Source organism: Mus musculus, chromosome Y (genome assembly GCF_000001635.26).
Source record: "Mus musculus strain C57BL/6J chromosome Y, GRCm38.p6 C57BL/6J".
Classification (NCBI taxonomy): Eukaryota; Metazoa; Chordata; class Mammalia; order Rodentia; family Muridae; genus Mus; species Mus musculus.
The window spans coordinates 64,226,357-64,244,539 of record NC_000087.7 but is presented as its reverse complement, the minus strand read 5'-3'; the positions used below and the strand labels follow the sequence as shown (position 1 = coordinate 64,244,539).

Sequence of the window (18,183 nt, the reverse complement as noted above, 5' to 3'; positions counted from 1 at the left end):
CAGAAGTACTGAGGAAATGCCTTCCTTCCCATGTAGGTGAAAATTACGACCCATTAGGTTTCATCAGGTTTAAGGACTTCAGCATGACTGGAGACCAGGCATTTGGTACATAGCCCAATGCCCCAAGCTCAATGATCAAATTTAACTCTAGCATCCAGAGTTTGTGGTTTCTCAGCAAAACAACAGCACAGACGATGTGAGTTTGAAACTCTGGAGACTTCCACCATATGAAATCAAGGCATGGAGGTTGCGTTTGGTAAAATGATCTAGAAGAAATCTGTAAAACAGTGAAAGGACAATTGAAAAGACTCATATGGAAAAGATCAGCAACAGGGAATGCCTCAGGAGACCATCCTTGTATTCATAGCTTCTCAAGACAAAATTCAAATGACCAATAGTACTGGAGGAGAGTCTGTGAATGCATCAGGGAGGGGAGAGTAAGTGTTAGGAGGGAGGGTGAGATAGAGAAAAAAGTAGAAGGAGAAAAAGAAAGAGAACGAGAAGGGAAAGTAGAAGGAGAAGAATATGGAGAGGGAGATCAGAAGAAGGAAGGGAAGAGGAAGGGGTGGAGCAGGATGACAAGGAGAAAGAGATGGAAGAAGAACAAAAAAAGAAGAGGAAAATGAAAAAGAAGGAGCAGGAGGGGAGGAGAAGGAGAAAAGGAGAAGGTGAAATAAGGAGGAGAGAAGGAGAGAAGAAGAAGGAGAGAGGAGGAAGAGATGGGGAAGGAGAAGAAGTAGAAGAAGATGTGGAAGAAGAACTAAAAGAAGAAAGAGGGAGAGGAGAAAAAGATTGAGAAGGAAGAAGAAAGAAGGAGAAGAAAGAAGAAAGAAAAGTAGAAGAAAAAAAGAAGAAAGAGGAGGAGGAGGAGGAGGAAGAGGAGGAGAAAAGAGAAGGAGAAGGCAAAGAAGGAGAAGAAGTAGAAGGAGGAGAAGGAGAACATGGAGAAGAAATGAGAAGAGATGAGAGGTATAGTTAGGCAGACACAGACAGAGAAACACAGACACACAGAGAGAGTCGTGCACATAAACATTCACACAGAGACACACAAGTAGGCACAGAGACAGAGAAAAATATACATATAAAGAGAGACATGCACAGAGACATTCACAGAGATACACACATTTACACAACTTAATTAAGAAGTATTTACAAAAATATATCTATGAAATTACAAGGATATTAAGTACTAAATTATGTGAGCATTGAGGAGGAATGAGATCCAAACAAATTTTGCAAGTCCTGCAACATTCTGCATGCTTCCACACAGCTTTAGCTGTGGGAGTATCAGTTATAGGGCTGTAACTTTTGTTTTTTTCATTTATAATTTACTGTGAATCTCCTTTCTCCACCATTCAATATGGTCAGTAGTTTCCATGTCGAATGACTTTCCAATGCATGGCATCTAGTGAGAAAGAGAAAACAATTTAAAAAAAAAGAGTCTCTATGCTGGAGCCAACTGTACAAACAATTTGTAGTTATTCTCCAAATGCAGGGCTCAAAGAACTCAGAGGCTCCTCTAGCTTTTACACAGATCTTAAGTTTGGTCCCCCAGCATCACTGAGAACCTATTGACAATTCTCACTCAGGTCATAAAGCTATGGAACATTCCAATGTATTGAGTTTCAGAGAAAAAGCCATTTGGAAGCTTATCTCTCTAAAAGTGAAGATTGCGCTGAAAATTATGAAAAGTGAGAATAATTTTAAATATGAAAAAACATTCCACACACACACATTAAAATAATACATGTAGACAAAATTGACAGCAATCTATATGACACAATACCCACATACACGAGAGGGGAAGGGGCAGGGGGAGAGGTGGAGAGACATATGTATACTTACAATACTTTTTTTTTTTTAGTCAAGTTGTCAAAACTGACACAATCAATGTACAGGAAGAGATGTATATGGCAAACACTGGGGACAGACTGTCATGATAAGGACAGCATAGGAGGAAACAACAAGTTGATCTGTGGCATTGAGAGCCTGAATGGGCCCTTCTACATTTGGTTGGATTTAGAATCCAAGATTTAGTTCAGAACCAGCCAGCTCCCTCCTTGTCCCAGTGATCTACTTTTGCTGGGGCACAGTCACAAAGGTTCCACAACATTTCTAGACAGTTTTCCCAGTTTTAGACAACTGGGACTGTGGGAGATATAACCCCCCCCCATCTTAATTAAACTAAGCCACGCAAATGCAAAATATTTTTGAAAACAGTTTAATTTCAATTTTGGAAAGAGAACAGAGAGCTCTATAATGATATGGACTGAATTAGTCTTTAGGTTCCATTGTGCACCCTAAATTAAATATAGTGTAAAAGATTCTGTTTTCTATGTAGCAAGTGAGGGCTGAAAACAACACACTAATGGAGATAAAATGCAAAAAACTGGGATATACAGTAACAATTCAAAATGACACTGTGAAAAACGATGTATTTATACATGTTAACTGTCCTATTGACCACAGTGTCATTCATCATTGTGTTAGGGGATCCAATCTAGTGATTAATCATCAGGGTTTGACAGTAAAATCTTTAGGCTCAATACACCAGACATTAGCTGGAAAATGATTTACAAGAATGTAATGACCTTTGGTGTCTTCTCTGTGAATCTGTTGTATGGATGCCCTGTCGTTGGTTGTTTTAGTTGTTAGTGTTGTTTTAAAATAGAAATATTGAATGCAAAAGCAAGTTGCAGGAGTCCAAAATGTCTTTGCATCCTCTCTTTCTCCTTCCCATAACTTTCTAATTTTCCCAATCCCCACATTCATTCAAAATACAGAATTTCAAAAAATAAAGAAACTCATTCATCATCTTTACTTTGTGCTTGCATGCTGGTTGCAATTATCTTGTAAGCATTAAAAATCAGGCTAACATACTGCCTATGTTCAATAGGGTTTCATTGATGTGAAGCCACATCATGACTCAAGAAACACTTATAGGGAAAATTTAATTGATGTTGTCTTACAGTTTCAGAGGGTCAGTATATTATTATCTTGATAGGAAGAATGGCAGCATCCAGGAAGAGTCGGTGCTGGGGAAGGAACTAATTCGTCTATATCTTAGTCTGAAGGCAACCAGGAGGAAGTTTGTGGCCATAGGTAGCAAGGAAGAGGATCGATTTTTGTCACTGAGCAGAGATTGTGCACTACATAAAAGCAAGCCTACACAATGATACACTTCCTCAAACAAGCCAACACCTTGTAATAGTGCCACATCCCATGGGCAAAAGATATTCTAATCAACACACTGCATCATAGGAAAATGGTAGAGAGACATAAAGAAAGATACTGCATGATTGCATTCCTCTAGTCAAAAGTGCTACATACCTACACGTTAATATGCACACACACACACACACACACACACACACACATAAACACACACACACACACACACACATAAACACACACACACACACACACACACACACACATGCCTATCTGATATGCATAATAATAATGTGCAGTCTCGGGTCCTGTGCGATTGGATTGGACCAGGTGCTGTGTTCCACTCACCAGAGGTCTTAGGATCCCGTGGTGGATCCTGTGTGTGTCCTTGGGGGTGTCCAGAGACACCCCTGGCAAGGGACCACGGTGTTCCCTTGATGTACTTCTGTTGTCCAATTGCTCTGGCTAGGATTTCAAGTGCTATATTGAACAGATAGGAAGAAAGTGGACAGTCTTGTCTAGTCCCTGATTTTAGTCAGATTGGTTTTAGTTTCTCTCCATTTAGTTTGATGTTGACTACTGGTTTGCTATATATTGCTTTTATTATGTTTAAGTATGGGCCTTGAATTCCTGATCTTTCCTTGATTTTTATCATGAATGGGTGTTGGATTTGTTTAAATGATTTCTCAGCATATAACGAGATGATTATGTGGTTTTTGTTTTTGAGTTTCTTATGTAGTGGATTACGTTGATGTGTTTCCTTATATTAAACCATCCCTAAATCCCTAGGATGAAGCCTACTTGATCATTATTGATGATTTTTGTGATATGTTCTTGGATTCAGTTTGCATGGACTTTATTAAATATTTTTGCATCGATATTCATAAGGGAAATTGGTCTGAAGTCTTCTATTTTGTTGGGAATTTATGTGGTTTAGTTATCAAAGTAATTTTGGCTTCTATAGAATTAATTGAATAGAGTACCTTCAGTTTCTATTTTATGGAATAGTTTCGGGACAGTTGGAATTAGTTCTTTTTTGAAGGTCTGATAGAACTCTGCACTAAACCCATGTGGGCTGTCCTGGGCATTATTTGGTTGGGAGATTATTAGTGACTGCTTCTATTTCTTTAGGGGGTATGGGGCAGTTTAGATCTTTATTCTGATCTGGATTTAACTTTGGTATCTGATTTCTGTCTAGAAAATTGTCCATTTTGTTCAAGTTTTCCAGTTTTGTTTAGTATAGCCTTTTGTAGTAGTATCTGATGATGCCTAGGTTTTCCACAAGTTCTGGTCTTATGTCTCCCTTTTCATTTCTAATCTTGTTATTTAGGATACTATCCCTGTGCCCTGTAGTTCGTCTTGCTAAGAGTTTATCTATCTTGATACTATTTTCAAAGAACAGGCTCCTGGTTTGGTTGATACTTTGAATAGTTCTTTTTGTTCCCACTGGTTGATTCCAGCCCCGAGTTTGATTATTTTCTGCTATCTACTCCCCCTTGTAAATTTGCCTCCTTTTGTTCTAGAGCTTTTAGGTGTGCTGTCAAGCTCTTAGTGTGTGCTCTGTCTGGTTTTTTTTGTGGTGGCATTCAGAGCTGTTGGTTTTCTTTGTGGGACTACATTCATTGTGTCCCATAAGTTTGTGTATATTGTCCCTTCATTTTCATTAAACTCTAAAAAGTGTTTAAGTTCTTCTTTATTTCTTCCTTGACCAAGTTATCATTGAGTAGAGTGTTGTTCAGTTTTCACGTGAATGTTGGCTTTCTATTATTTATGTTGTTATTGAAGATCAGCCTTCGTCCATGGTGATGTGATAGGGTGTATGGGATACTTTCAATATTTTTTTGAGTCCTGTTTTGTGACTGATTATATGTTCTATTGTGGAGAAGATACCATGGTGTTTTGAGAAGAAGTTATATCCTTTTGTTTTAGGGTAAATGTTCTGTAGATATCTATTAAATCCATTTGTTTCATAACTTCTATTATCTTCAATGTATCTCTGTTTAGAGTCTATTTCCAGGATCTTTCTATTGATAAGAGTGGGTTATTGAAGTTTCCCACTATTATGGTGGGCAGTGCAATGAGTGATTTGAGCTTTACTAAAGTTTCTTTAATGAATGTGGATGCCTTTGCATTTGGAGCATAGATATTCAGAATAGAGGGTTCATCTTGGAAGATTTTACCTTTCATGAGCATTAATTGTCCCTCTTGTCTTTTTTGATATCTTTGGGTTGGAAATTGATTTTATTCTATATTAGAATGGCTACTCCATCTTATTTCTTCAGACCATTTGCTTGGAAAATTGTTTTCCAGCCTTTTACTATGAGGTAGAATCTGGTTTTTTACCTGAGGTGGGTTTCTTTTATGCAGCAAAATGTTGTGTATTGTTTATATAGCCAGTCTGTTTGTCTATTTGTTTTTATTGGTGAATTGATTCCACATTAAGGCAACTTCAGACCAACTTCTCTTATGTATATCAATGCAAAAATACTCAATAAAATTCTCCCCAAACTAAAAGGGCTATTAGGTTCTTTACTGAGAGTCAAAACTTCAATGAGAACTTCCAGTTTTCCAAATGTCTCTGACTAATTGCTCTTTGATAGTAACTAGGCTTTCTCCTACTCAGAGCACATTACAAGAGGTTGTATAACAATTAACCAAAGGTCATCAGAAGGGAACTAATGATTTATTATAGGTTCTAGGGTAAAAGATAAAATATTGATTGGGTTTACCTACACAAAACTTCACTAACATCTTAGTTATGGTTTGATACCTTCAGTGAACCTGTTGATCTGAGACAGTTGTTGAACTTTGTAGCATGTGGTCATGTATTCTGAAATATGTATAAGTGCTGAGGACAAAGAGACGAGGAACATCTAGAGAAAAGATTTTTTTTTTTTGCCTTTCTCCACTTAGACTATTTTTTTTTCCTTTTGCCCACTTAGAAGAATTTTTCCCTTTCCCCACTTAGGATCTTTCTGCTTTTCCCCTTATATAACTTTCATAGGAAATTTTTTATAACTTAGTAATAACTTCTATAATCACTTCTCTAAATTCCTTCTCTTCCAGTGACATCTGGTTAGTAGGCTCAAAATTAGAGCCCAGCAATTCCTGCTGAGCTAGAAAAAAGGCTGCATTGCTTAATCCTCCTCTTAGGCTACAGGTGTTAATCACCTAAGCCAGCCTACCCTCAGAAAGACCCAGTACTTTTTAGAAGTTATCATCAGCATTTCAGTACAATGAGAGAGCTAGAAAGCCCTGGGACACTTAGATTTTAAAGGCATTGCCAGGGTCCTACTCTGTGACTCCACTGCTATCCTGGCTCAGAGCAATCCTGGACCTCAAACTCTACTATAGAGAAGAAGTGATTTAAAAAAAAAAACTACATGGTATTGATACAGAGACTGACAGATGAATCAGTGGACTAGAACTGAAGATCCAGAAAGAAAACCAAATATTTATGGACCCTAGATTTTTGACAAAGAACCAAAAAAAAAAAAAAAAAGATGGAAAAAAGAAAGGATTTTCAATAAATGGTGATGTTCTAATTTGCAGTCTGTATGTTGAAAAATAAAAATAAATCCATACTTATCACCTTACACAAAGCTCAGTTTCAAATTGCACACGATTATCAACATAAAATATGATACACTGAATCTAATAGAAGATAAACTCATTGACACAGAGAGGGAAATGTCCTAAACACATATCCCATGGTTCATGCTCTAAGATCAACAATTCATAAATGTAAAATAATAAACTATTTTAGATCATCTCCCCATTAATGTAACAATCACTGTAGTCATCAAATGGTTTCCATGTAAGATTTGAGGCAATTACCATATTAACCATTTTTTTTTTAATTTGGTTGGTTAATTGTTTGGGGGGTATTCAATTTGAAATGAACAGGAGATCATTTCCTGCCTGCGAACAACGTGGAGGGAGTCAGTTCAGGAAACAGATAGCTACTACAGATAATAAATAAATAAATACTCCAAATGAAGGCAATTTTTAAACCTTTCATAGAATGGCAAAAAAAAACACTTTAGTCATTTACAGACCAAAAGCTAGAACCTCTTTGTAGTGTGGGCATTGGGCTTAGCAGCCTAGTCTCAGTATACTAACATACTTGGAAATTATCATAAAAAATACACTGAATAGTTTGTCTTTAGATCTTTAAAAACCTCAGAAATACTTATCAAAATAAAAGACTATAATAAATTCAACAGAATAAGTTTCATTTTCTTTCAACAAAAATTTAGGCTTTTTATAATAATAAATATTTGTTATGAGTAATTCTAGCTCATTTGGTCATAAATATATATGTTTTTAGGAAAATAATTCTAAAAACTTAAAATTTATGTTTTGTATTATTATGTATAACATTGGCAAATAAGATAAGACATGCTCATTCATGTTAAACTCATAAATCTACTCCTATTTATTGAATCTTTTAAAAATCAGAAACCTCCCTAGGCAAGATCTTAAACTAATGTTCCCACTTATGCCATGACATTTTTAGCAGATATTTAAATGTATTAACTGATCTACTAATGAGTAGAAATCTGAAAGACCAGAATCTCTGTTACCTTTCACATAATGATTCTATTCAATGTAAACTATGACTACAATTAGAAAAATACCCAAATCCTAAAGTCAAATCCTCACCACTTTTATCAGTCATAGAAAATATTTTAATAGCTATGGTACTGTAATCTGTAATCCCAGCACTTGGCAGTTGAATGAAGGAGGATCAAGGCCTTTGACTGTCCATAGCTACATAGCGAGTTTGAGGTCAGCATGAGTAATGTAGGACTGTCTCAAATAAACCTGTCCCCTACAAATCAAACAGAAATCTAATGTTAGTATAAAGATATAAAAAGTAAATATTTCTGTCACTTCAGTAGGAAAATGTTGACCAGAAATACTAAAATAAATGTACAATTGCAATTTTTTTACTATATTTTTGAAGGGAAAACTATTGAAATCTGGATATCCATAGAGTTCCCTGTTTAGAACATTATCCTGACAGCATATAGCCCAGAACTGGTAAGAAGCAAGGCTTGGAGAATCACAGGAGTTGCCTTGCCCAGACTTTAGAGATGGCAGCAAATAACTGTAAGTATCACCTGTTTTTTTAGACTGAGGAAGTTCAATTGATGATGACATGTTCCAATATAATAATAGAAAAACAAACAAACAAACAAATAAAAAACTATTATTTCTGCTTTAGATCTTGGCAGGGCCATTCTAGCCCCATCGTTTGACAAAAGCACAACACAGCTCAGAAAATTGTTTTGATGACATCAACAATTGTCAAACTTAAAATCTATCGATGTGCTTCAAACATCTCTCATCTTCTGGGGTTATACATGGTGGTATTTATGAGACCTCTAAATGATCCCTAGGATTAGGAGCATAGTGTGTAGAGTTGGGAGTGGATATATAGACTGGAGAGATAAAATGGGAAGCATGGTGATCCTTGGATTGCCTGTGCCACATACCTTTGCAGTTGTGCTAATAGATTCAGTGCAGATTGCCAATACCTTCTATGAGCACTACCCTAGCACACAGTACAGTGCTTTCTATTCTTTTTCCGGGCTTTTGCCTGTGAGAGGGAATGTAGCTTGGAAACTACTGGTTGGTGTGTGGAAGATAAAAATCATTGGATCGGTTCAAAGCTATGGGAGCTGCCAGTTAATAGGCTAAGCTTCAGACTACATCCTTCCAATGGATAACTAGGGTCCAGTCTAGATGAATTTCTGGATCCCCAGGATACATGAATAGCATGCAGTATTCTAGAGTAGTATCCAGCTTAATGATACTTCTGTTGCTCTTGTGTCTTTCCCTCTTCTGTATCCCCCAAGTTCATTCCGCTTTCTTGGCATGACTCACAAATGAGCATTGTGTATTAACCTGTGATATATGAGAGGAGTTGTCTGAATAGAGATGAAATATTGAGTCATGGCAAACAAAACTGTGGAAATGGAAACCATCCAGGGGCAAATGTTGTAAAATTAACATAGTCTGTGAAAGAAAAATGCTTTTGCTTTCAGAAGGAAAGTGAATGGAGTTTTCACTAAGCTGGAAGGGGGCTAATAAAGACCTTTTTTAACTGGAGAATTTAATAAGAATTAACCAAAACCCAGGTGCAATTATTCTTACAGGAGTGAACTGGATAGATGGGTAGAGTTTGGCTAGTATAAGATACTTGATTTAATGACTTTTGAGGTCCTTTTTCGAAATCATGATCAGTAAATTCTGCCCTCTGTGACATTTCTACTATATTTGTTTGAAAGATGAATGAACTAGGATACATAGATATAACTTTATATTATAGTTCTTGAACTTTCATGATGTGACAATTAAATCTGTATGATCAGGACATATTGTAGAGCTCTGCATTAGGCACACATAATCTATAGCTCCTGGGGACATACACGCAAATGAACAAACATGACTTTATAGTGTTTCTTGTTTTCAGAATGGAATACATTTTATAAATAATCTAAAAGCAATAGGTTCAGTTTCTATGTTCTTAGAGATAGAACCTTAAAGACCCTAAAAACTCTAAAAAATAAAAAAGAAAAAAGAAGAGAAAAGAAAATAAACTTGAAGCTTTAAATAAACAACAAAAACCCTAAAAACAAACAAACAAACAAACAATTAAAAAAAACATAATTTTTTTTGAAAAAATAAAACTAAAAGAACCTAAAACCCTAAACAAACAAACAAACAAACAAACAAACAAAAATCTAGATCTCTACAAAGACCCAAAAAAACAAAAAAAATCATTACCACAAACAAACAAACAAACAAGGAAAGAACAATAACCACACTAAGCCTTAAAAAAAAAAATCTCGCCAAATACACTGAGAATAACCCTAAAATCATTTAAAAAAACGTAAAAAAAAAACCCTAAAACAATAAAGCAAAACCTAAAACCCTAAAAACGCTAAAATTATTAAACAAACACTAAATGACCGAAAAAAGCTATTTTTTTAATCTTAATAAACATTTTTAAAACCCTACAATTCTATAAATAAGAAAACACAAGAACTCTAAAAAGACCCTAAAAAAATTATAAAACCCTAAGAAAAAATCCAAAACTCTACAAGTCTAGATCCCTAATGAGACAATAAAAAAAAAAAAATTAAAAAAAAAAAAAAAAGATAATGAAAAGATACAAAACCACCACCCCAACAACTACAAATTCTTCTGCCTTAAAAAATCGCCAAAAACACTGGAAAAGAAAATCATTTTACAAACCTTATTAAAAAAAATGCTTAAAACAATTTTTAAAAATTCCTTAATTAAATTAAAAAACAAAACAAAACTAAAAAATAAAGAAAAACCCTAAAATTCTAAAACAATCTCAACAACAGTAAAAAGACCCAAAAGAACTGTAAAACCCTAAAAAAAGTTTTTTTAAAAAGTTCTAAAAACACATCAAAACTCTGAAACTCAAAAAAAAAAAAACTTGAAAACCCGCTTAAAAAAGCAAAACAACAAAAACAAACAAATAAACAAACAAAAAACAACAACAACAAAACACCTACAATACCCTGAAACACTAACTAAAATCCTGAGACTATAAAAACAACCCTACCCCCCCCAAAAGGCTTACAAAACCCTGAAACATTAACTAAAATCCTAAGATACAAAAATAATCCTAAACCCATAAAAAAAAAGCAAACACACACACAAGAAAACAAAAAACCTTTACAAAATTCTAAAACCCTATAAAACACTAAAAGTATAAAAAGAAACAAAAACAAAACAAAACAAAACAACAAGAAGATCAAAAACACACAAAAAACTACAATTATCCTAAAATTATTCATAAACCCTAAAAAGCCCTAAAACCCTGAAATACCTTAAATTTCTAGGAGAAATCAAGATCTAAAATAAATAAATACATACATAAATAAACACATAAATAAATACATAAATAAACAAACAAACCTCAACCCTACCAAAAACAAACAAACAAACAAACAAACAAACAAAAAACTTGTAAGGACAAAACAACCTCCCAAATTTAAAACCATTAAAACCCTAAAACTCTAAATAACCCAAAGGGCTTTACCCTCCTGCACCCCCCCCAAAAAAAAAACCCGAAAACTGTAAAATACTAAAAAGCCCGAAAAAAAAGCCTAAAACATTAGAAGTAAATAGAAAAAAAATCTAGAATCTTTAAACAAATACTGAAATAGTCCTAAAATCAAAAAAAAAAAAAAAAAAAAGAAAAGAAAAGAAAAGAAAAAGAAAAGAAAAAGAAAAAGAAAATTCTGAAAACACACCTATCAGCTAGGCAGTCATTCAACTTACATATTTTAGCCTGCATCTGAGTGCTGGTATTAAAGGGGAATAAAACTATACTTGACTCCTTTTTGTTTGTATAATTGTTTTCTAAAAGATTTTTTTTCTCTGTGGGTGAGTATATGTGTGTGTGTGTGTGTGTGTGTGTGTGTGTGTGTGTCTGTGTCTGTGTGTGTGTGTCTGTGTGTGTGTGTGTTGTCCAAAGAGGTCATCAGATCGTCTAGAACTAGAATTGCAGGTGGTTGTGAACAACCATGTGGGTGTTAGAAATTGAACCCTGGTCCTGTGCAAAAGCAATCAGTGGGCCTAAGCAGTGAGCTATCTCCTCAGTCCTTTCTGCTTGCTCTAATCTCTACTTCACTATTCATCTTGCCCAAATATGTCTTTAATTCTTACTTCTTCTGTCTTTTTTTCTGTGATGAATTCTTATTTGCTTTTCTCTTGCTTCTCCAATTACAGCACCAAGATTCTGCATTTCCTTTTGTTTTGGAAGATTCTCAAGGAATCCTAAATCCAGATTTTAGGGCAGTTATTTAAAATTCTTGCTGGTGATTCTGACAATGGTTTCCTCATTTTTTTAAAAATTAGGTATTTTTTCATTTACATTTCCAATACTATCTCAAAAGTCCCCACATACCCACCTCAACCACACCCCCACCACCACCACTACATCTTGTCCCTGGCATACCCCTGAATTAAGGCATATAAAGTTTGCAAGACTGATGGGGCTCTCTTTCCAATGATAACCAACTAGTCCATCTTCTGATACAATTGCAGCTAGAAACATGAGCTCTGATATGCTGCTAGAAAAATGAGCTCTGGGGGGTTTCTTTAGTTCATATTGTTGTTTCACTTATGGGATTGCAGACCCCTTTAGCTCCTTGGGTACCTTCTCTACCTCCTCCATTTCGGTCCCTGTGATTCATCCAATAGCTGACTGTGAGCATCCACTTCTGTGTTTGCTAGGCCATGGCAAAGCCTCACAAGAGACAGCTAAATCTGGGTCCTTCCAGCAAAATCTTGCCAGTGTATGCAATGGTGTCAGTGTTTGGAGGCTGCTTATGGATGGATTAGTGGATTGAAAACCACTAATTTGGACACAATGGGGCTACTGCTGCCAATGTAGACTGTTTATCCAGTGTTGCTGGTCAGAAATCTCCGTTCTTTGAAGGCAATGGGTTTTCCCAGAACAGGCTTCTTCTGAGTCCCCAAACTTCTGTCAACACCTGTTCACCTTGATGATGATCACTGATGTATCAAATGACCATACTTAGTAAATTAGAGTAATACAGTTTTCTTTTCCACCCTAGAAAGTGGGGATTCTAAAAATATGTGTACTAGCTAAAAGCAGTGATGGTGCTCTTCCTAGGGTTCCTTACATAGTGTCCTCCTTGGATGTTCCTCTCTGATCTATACTCACCATCTATGCAGCTTCCTCTCATGAACAGCACACATGATAACACTCAACACATCTGATCTTCAGTCAGCAGAAATATACTAATTATATTTCCCATATGGCCCAGTTGCTCATGATTCTGAGGCATAATCATACATGTTGTATTGCCAAACAAAATGACACTAATTGTCTAGTATATAATGAAGCATATTTTGTATGACTCTTTTCAGGAGTCTGTATATTCAATGATGAACACACCATCAGCAAATGAGTGAATTCTTGTGAGATGATGTCATCACAGAGGGAACCAATGGGCTAGAAAGAGAAAAGAGAGAGCCAAACTCCCTTTCATAATTAAACCTTTTCTATAACAGCATTATTAAATTATTTTTATATGTAAGTCATATCCCTCCTGACCCATTCAATTTCTTCCAAATATATTCACACCTGGGGATTAATCTTCAGAAAATTATTCTTGGGAAACACATGTGATTATTTCAACATCTATAGTAGTGTGGGGGCATTATTCTCCCTACGTCATGTACACTTAAGATCTTTAGATACCTCCTTCCCAGTGATAGCCTTGCAGCTCACTGAGTGACATGTGCATTTGATGATAAATGATACACAAACATTGAAGCACCTTACCATATCCTGTCACCCATATCATGTACAACATAGCAAGAACCACACCTGAGTTGAAAAATACAAATATATTTTATAGTGTCTTGAAGCTAAAATCCCCAAATTAATCAAAATATTATTTGGACTCTGTTACTTTATACCAGTGTTTTTTAAGTGTACAAGTCGCAGGCCTTTTCTGTGACCCTTTGCACAGGTTTATAGTGTCCTTTTACCATCTTCATCCTCCCCACTATCCTCCATTGGTATCAAATCTCCCCCTGCTGCTGCGCTTACTCTTCCAAAATACCTCCTATTTTTTAATGCCTCTTATTAAATTTATATTTTCACAATTGTCATTTTGAGTTTTACTTGTCTAACCTAATATATAGTATTTTAACGTTCCATCCATTTTTTTGAAAACAAAGCCCTGCACTAATACACGTAGATGAGAAATATATTTCTCTCTCTCTCTCTCTCTCTCTCTCTCTCTCTCTCTCTCTCTCTCTCTCTCTCTCTGTCTCTCTCTCTCTTTCCCTCTGTCTCTCCTTTTTAAGGCATTCATCCAGTAGTTGACATCTAAAATCACTCCATAGCATGTATGTTTCATACAGTGAGGCAATCAATATTGATGATATGGATATGTAGTTGTCCTTCTTAGATTTTTTTTTTGAACTTAAATCAACCTGGGAAGATAGAATCTCAGATAAAGATCCTCCATCACATTGGCCTGTGGCCACAACTTAAGGAATGATTTTTTTTTTATGACTGTTGTTGAAGGATCTAGCTCTCTATGGATAGTGTCATATTCTATGAAGATGATGTACAGGGTGTGGTGGGGACCGTGGAATGTACTGAAAACGATTTTTTTTGAAGAACTGAAGATCTATGTGCCATGAACAATTAAAGTGTCCTCTAATTTGTAAGTAAATTTTATACATACCTGTGTCCAGTATTCTGTCTACACATATTTCAAAACTAAAATTACCTCATCTATTTCATCCTGTTTTACTGCATTTAATCTCTGAAATTCCTTGTAATCAGAAGTGCTGGTAAATTTTAAAAACCTTTAAAATATGACTGGGAGATATCAGGTTTGTTTTAATTTTATCACAACTTTGTAAGCATGCCCAAGATCTATGTTTTCCTCTTACTTTCCAAAGAATCCATAATTCATGATTGCCATTGGTTTCAATATATGTCATTTAACCCTGTCAAATTCCAGGTTTTTTTGCATAAAAATAGTTCTCCTCTAACTGTGGGTTTTCATAAAGTGAAAATTGGTGTGCTATCCAGTGTGCTGCCTCAAAGAGTCTGGCAATATTTATGATAAGAAGCACAGCTTAAAGATAACCAAGGGAAAGGTTGGAACATGAAAAATAACCACCATGGATGTTGTCAAGTCAGAAACCGAAGACTTTCTCAGAACGAAAATAAAAACAAAAATGAAACAAAACAAAACACAAACCAAACAAATAAATAAAAATCCAACAACCAAACAATAAAAACAATGCAAGGGTGAAATTCTTTGGCAGAATATTACTCAGATCATCAGGCCTTTCAGTTGGGATTTCATTTATTATTTCTAGGAGGCCATATGAAAAGGTAAATTCGAGATGCTGAACGTTTCTGAGTGTAACTAGGGAAGGAACCAGCCTGAGAGGGGTTCTATGATGTAAGCTGAACTAGGGTGATGTCACAGAGCACTGGCTGGAGGTTGCGCATCTATTCCACTTGGAGGCACTAGAATCCATTGAAGGTGAGTTCACTATCTTCACAGTGGTGTGTCAAAGCCAGGTCATTTTTTCCCACAGGCTTTTGGTGCCTGGTCTGTATCAGGAGACAGAATCTTGACAACTAGTATATTTTTCTATGGGTAAGTATATTTATGTAGTAATTAGGACCCTCATAGCTACAGAAAGCTAAAAATTTTCTCTCCTACAGAGAGTTACTGTACAATTTACTTTCTCCATGTTTATTAGCTAGGGAGATGAATGGTCTAGGTTAGTTTATCTCCTGAATTTATTATCCTTGCTAACAATATCTAGATCACAATTCCACTAAAATGCCAAATCTCCTCTTTGTCCAAGTGCATGTTAGAAGATATTAGTTCTAAATGGCTGATATTGCCTCAAATTGTTGAGTTGTTCTTGAGTTCACTGATGCAATGGCTTCATCAAATAATTTTGAAGCTGGGTCAGGAGAAACAATAAAGAAGGACAGTGGTGTGCTGTGTCCCTGGGAAGATATTTGTGAATGCAGGCACTTAGCTCAGTCCTTACACGTACAAGAGAGTCATGGTGACCCTTCTGGCCCTTTTATTTTATTTTTCTCTTCTTCTTGATCATTGGGTGTAATAGTCATAGCACAACCTAAATTGACATAGAATTTCAAGGAGATGATCCTCATCAGAGACAAATTAACTCAGGGCTGAAGAAATAAATGTTGATCTGAGTATATTCTTCTGAGCTCTAGAGAATTACTTGTTAATTACACTATTTTTATGTCCTTGTTTTTTTGTTTCTTTGTTTCTTTGTTTGTTTGTTTGTTTGCCTGCTTGGTTAATTTTATTTGAGTTTCTGTATGTTTAGATTTGGCTGTCAGGAAACTCACTGTGTAGACCAGACTAGTCTTTCTCTCACTAAGGTCTGCCTCACTCTGCCTCTTGAGTACTATGATTAAAGTTATGGGTCACCACCACTTCCTATTAACTTCTCCATTTGATTGTTTGTTTTGTTATTTTTTGTTTGAATTTCTCTTTTGTTTGTTTTTCGTTTGATTTTCTTCTGTTTTCTTTTACTTGTTGTTGTTGTTGTTGTTGTTGTTGAGACAGGGTTCCTCTCTATAGCACTGGCTTCCCTGGAACTCACTTTGTAGACCAGGCTGGTCTCTAATTTAGAAATCTGCCTGTCCTTGCCTTCTGAGTTCTGGGATTAAATGCGTGTACCACCATGGCTGACTTATTAACTTCTTATTTTTATAAAATTAATTTTAGGAGCTCAAATCTGTTTAGCATAGTCTTCTTCACATGCTCAGAAGTTCTCGTAGAGAAGAGTCTTGGTCCAGCATTCACTCCCAACCCATAACCATTGCCCATCAGGAATTCATATATATGACAGAGGCAACAGCATTGTGTCTGGCGTAAACGGGCAAGATCTTCAGTCCCAGGCAATGGGCAAGTATGATATTTGAAGAGAATGGAAGCCACTTAGACAGTGTGATCTAGCACAACAGGTCTACAGCCAGGTAGAAGACAATACCTCTGAAGAGTCTGAGCATGACATCACTCAAGAAGAAGAGTAGGAGGAAGCCTTCTTCCCAGGCCCTGGGGAATATTGTTGGCTGCAGAATTTCTCACGGGTGGAAGGAAGGTAATGAGCCTGTCACCCATTGGAAGGCCATCATTCTAGGTCAACTGCCAACAAACCCTTCTCTTTATTTGGTGAAGTATGACGGAATTGACAGTGTCTACGGACAGGAGCTCCACAGCGATGAGAGGATTTTAAATCTTAAGGTCTTGCCTCCCAAAGTAGTTTTTCTTCAGGTGAGGGATGTCCACCTCGCCAGCGCCCTGGTTTGCAGAGAGGTACAACACAAATTTGAGGGGAAAGATGGCTCTGAGGACAACTGGAGTGGGATGGTGCTAGCCCAGGTGCCATTCTTACAGGACTATTTTTACATTTCCTACAAGAAGGATCCGGTCCTCTACGTCTATCAGCTCCTGGATGACTACAAGGAAGGTAACCTCCACATCATTCCAGAGACCCCTCTGGCTGAGGCGAGATCAGGTGATGACAATGACTTCTTAATAGGTTCCTGGGTGCAGTACACCAGAGATGATGGATCCAAAAAGTTCGGAAAGGTTGTTTACAAAGTTCTAGCCAATTCTACTGTGTACTTTATCAAATTTCTCGGTGACCTACATATCTATGTCTATACTCTGGTGTCAAATATCACTTAAATTAAAAAAAATCACAAAGTACAGAAAAGTAAACTTATAGGATTGAAAAAAATGTTTATTTTCCTGTGTTGGGTACCTATGGGTCTTTGACAACCTCAGTATCTTTGTCAATAAAATTTGTTTTGTTCTAAAAATTAATACGTGTGACATGACATGCTTTTAGTGAACACATTGTTGGAAGAGATGGACTATGGTGGAAAGAACATCAAAGCAAGATGAAAGTTGCATCGCAGGCTGTGAACAGTGCATACATCTAATATTGCACAGGCTAAAATGGACAGGACTTAGATTCTGTGGTCTGCATAGTGAGCAAGGAATTGGAGATATGACTTAGAGGAGCAGGGATGGCAGCAAAAGATGGATTTTTAGGAAGAAGGGGAGAAAGACAGGACATAGATAGAATCTCTGGAATGAAGTCTGAGGGAGAAACAACAAGTTGGGGGAAAGAGTGATAGATAAAAGGAATGTGGCCTTGTTACACAAAGTGCAACCCAGAAAACTGATCCAAAGAGACTCAGAAATCAGACAAAATCAGGTTTCATTTGAATAATGAAACCAAATGAAACTTGTCTCTCATTTTAAGATTTATTATCTTTATTTATATGGGTGGGTAGTAGCTTGAGAGTATAGGTGACCACAGAGACATGAGTTGTCAGATCCCATGGAGCTGGCATTAAAGCTGATTGTTAACCATTGGATATGAATTCAAGAAAAC

The 18,183-nt window shown here is 36.2% G+C and overlaps 1 protein-coding gene across 1 annotated transcript; it reads left to right on the top strand.

Moving 5' to 3' along the window:
• Window positions 1-16,784: 16,784 nt before the first annotated feature.
• Window positions 16,785-17,468, top strand: Gm20882 (predicted gene, 20882). Its single transcript, XM_030251576.1, has one exon. The coding sequence runs from the start codon at window positions 16,785-16,787 to the stop codon at window positions 17,466-17,468; it is 684 nt and encodes a 227-aa protein (XP_030107436.1).
• The last annotated feature ends 715 nt before the right edge of the window (window positions 17,469-18,183 follow it).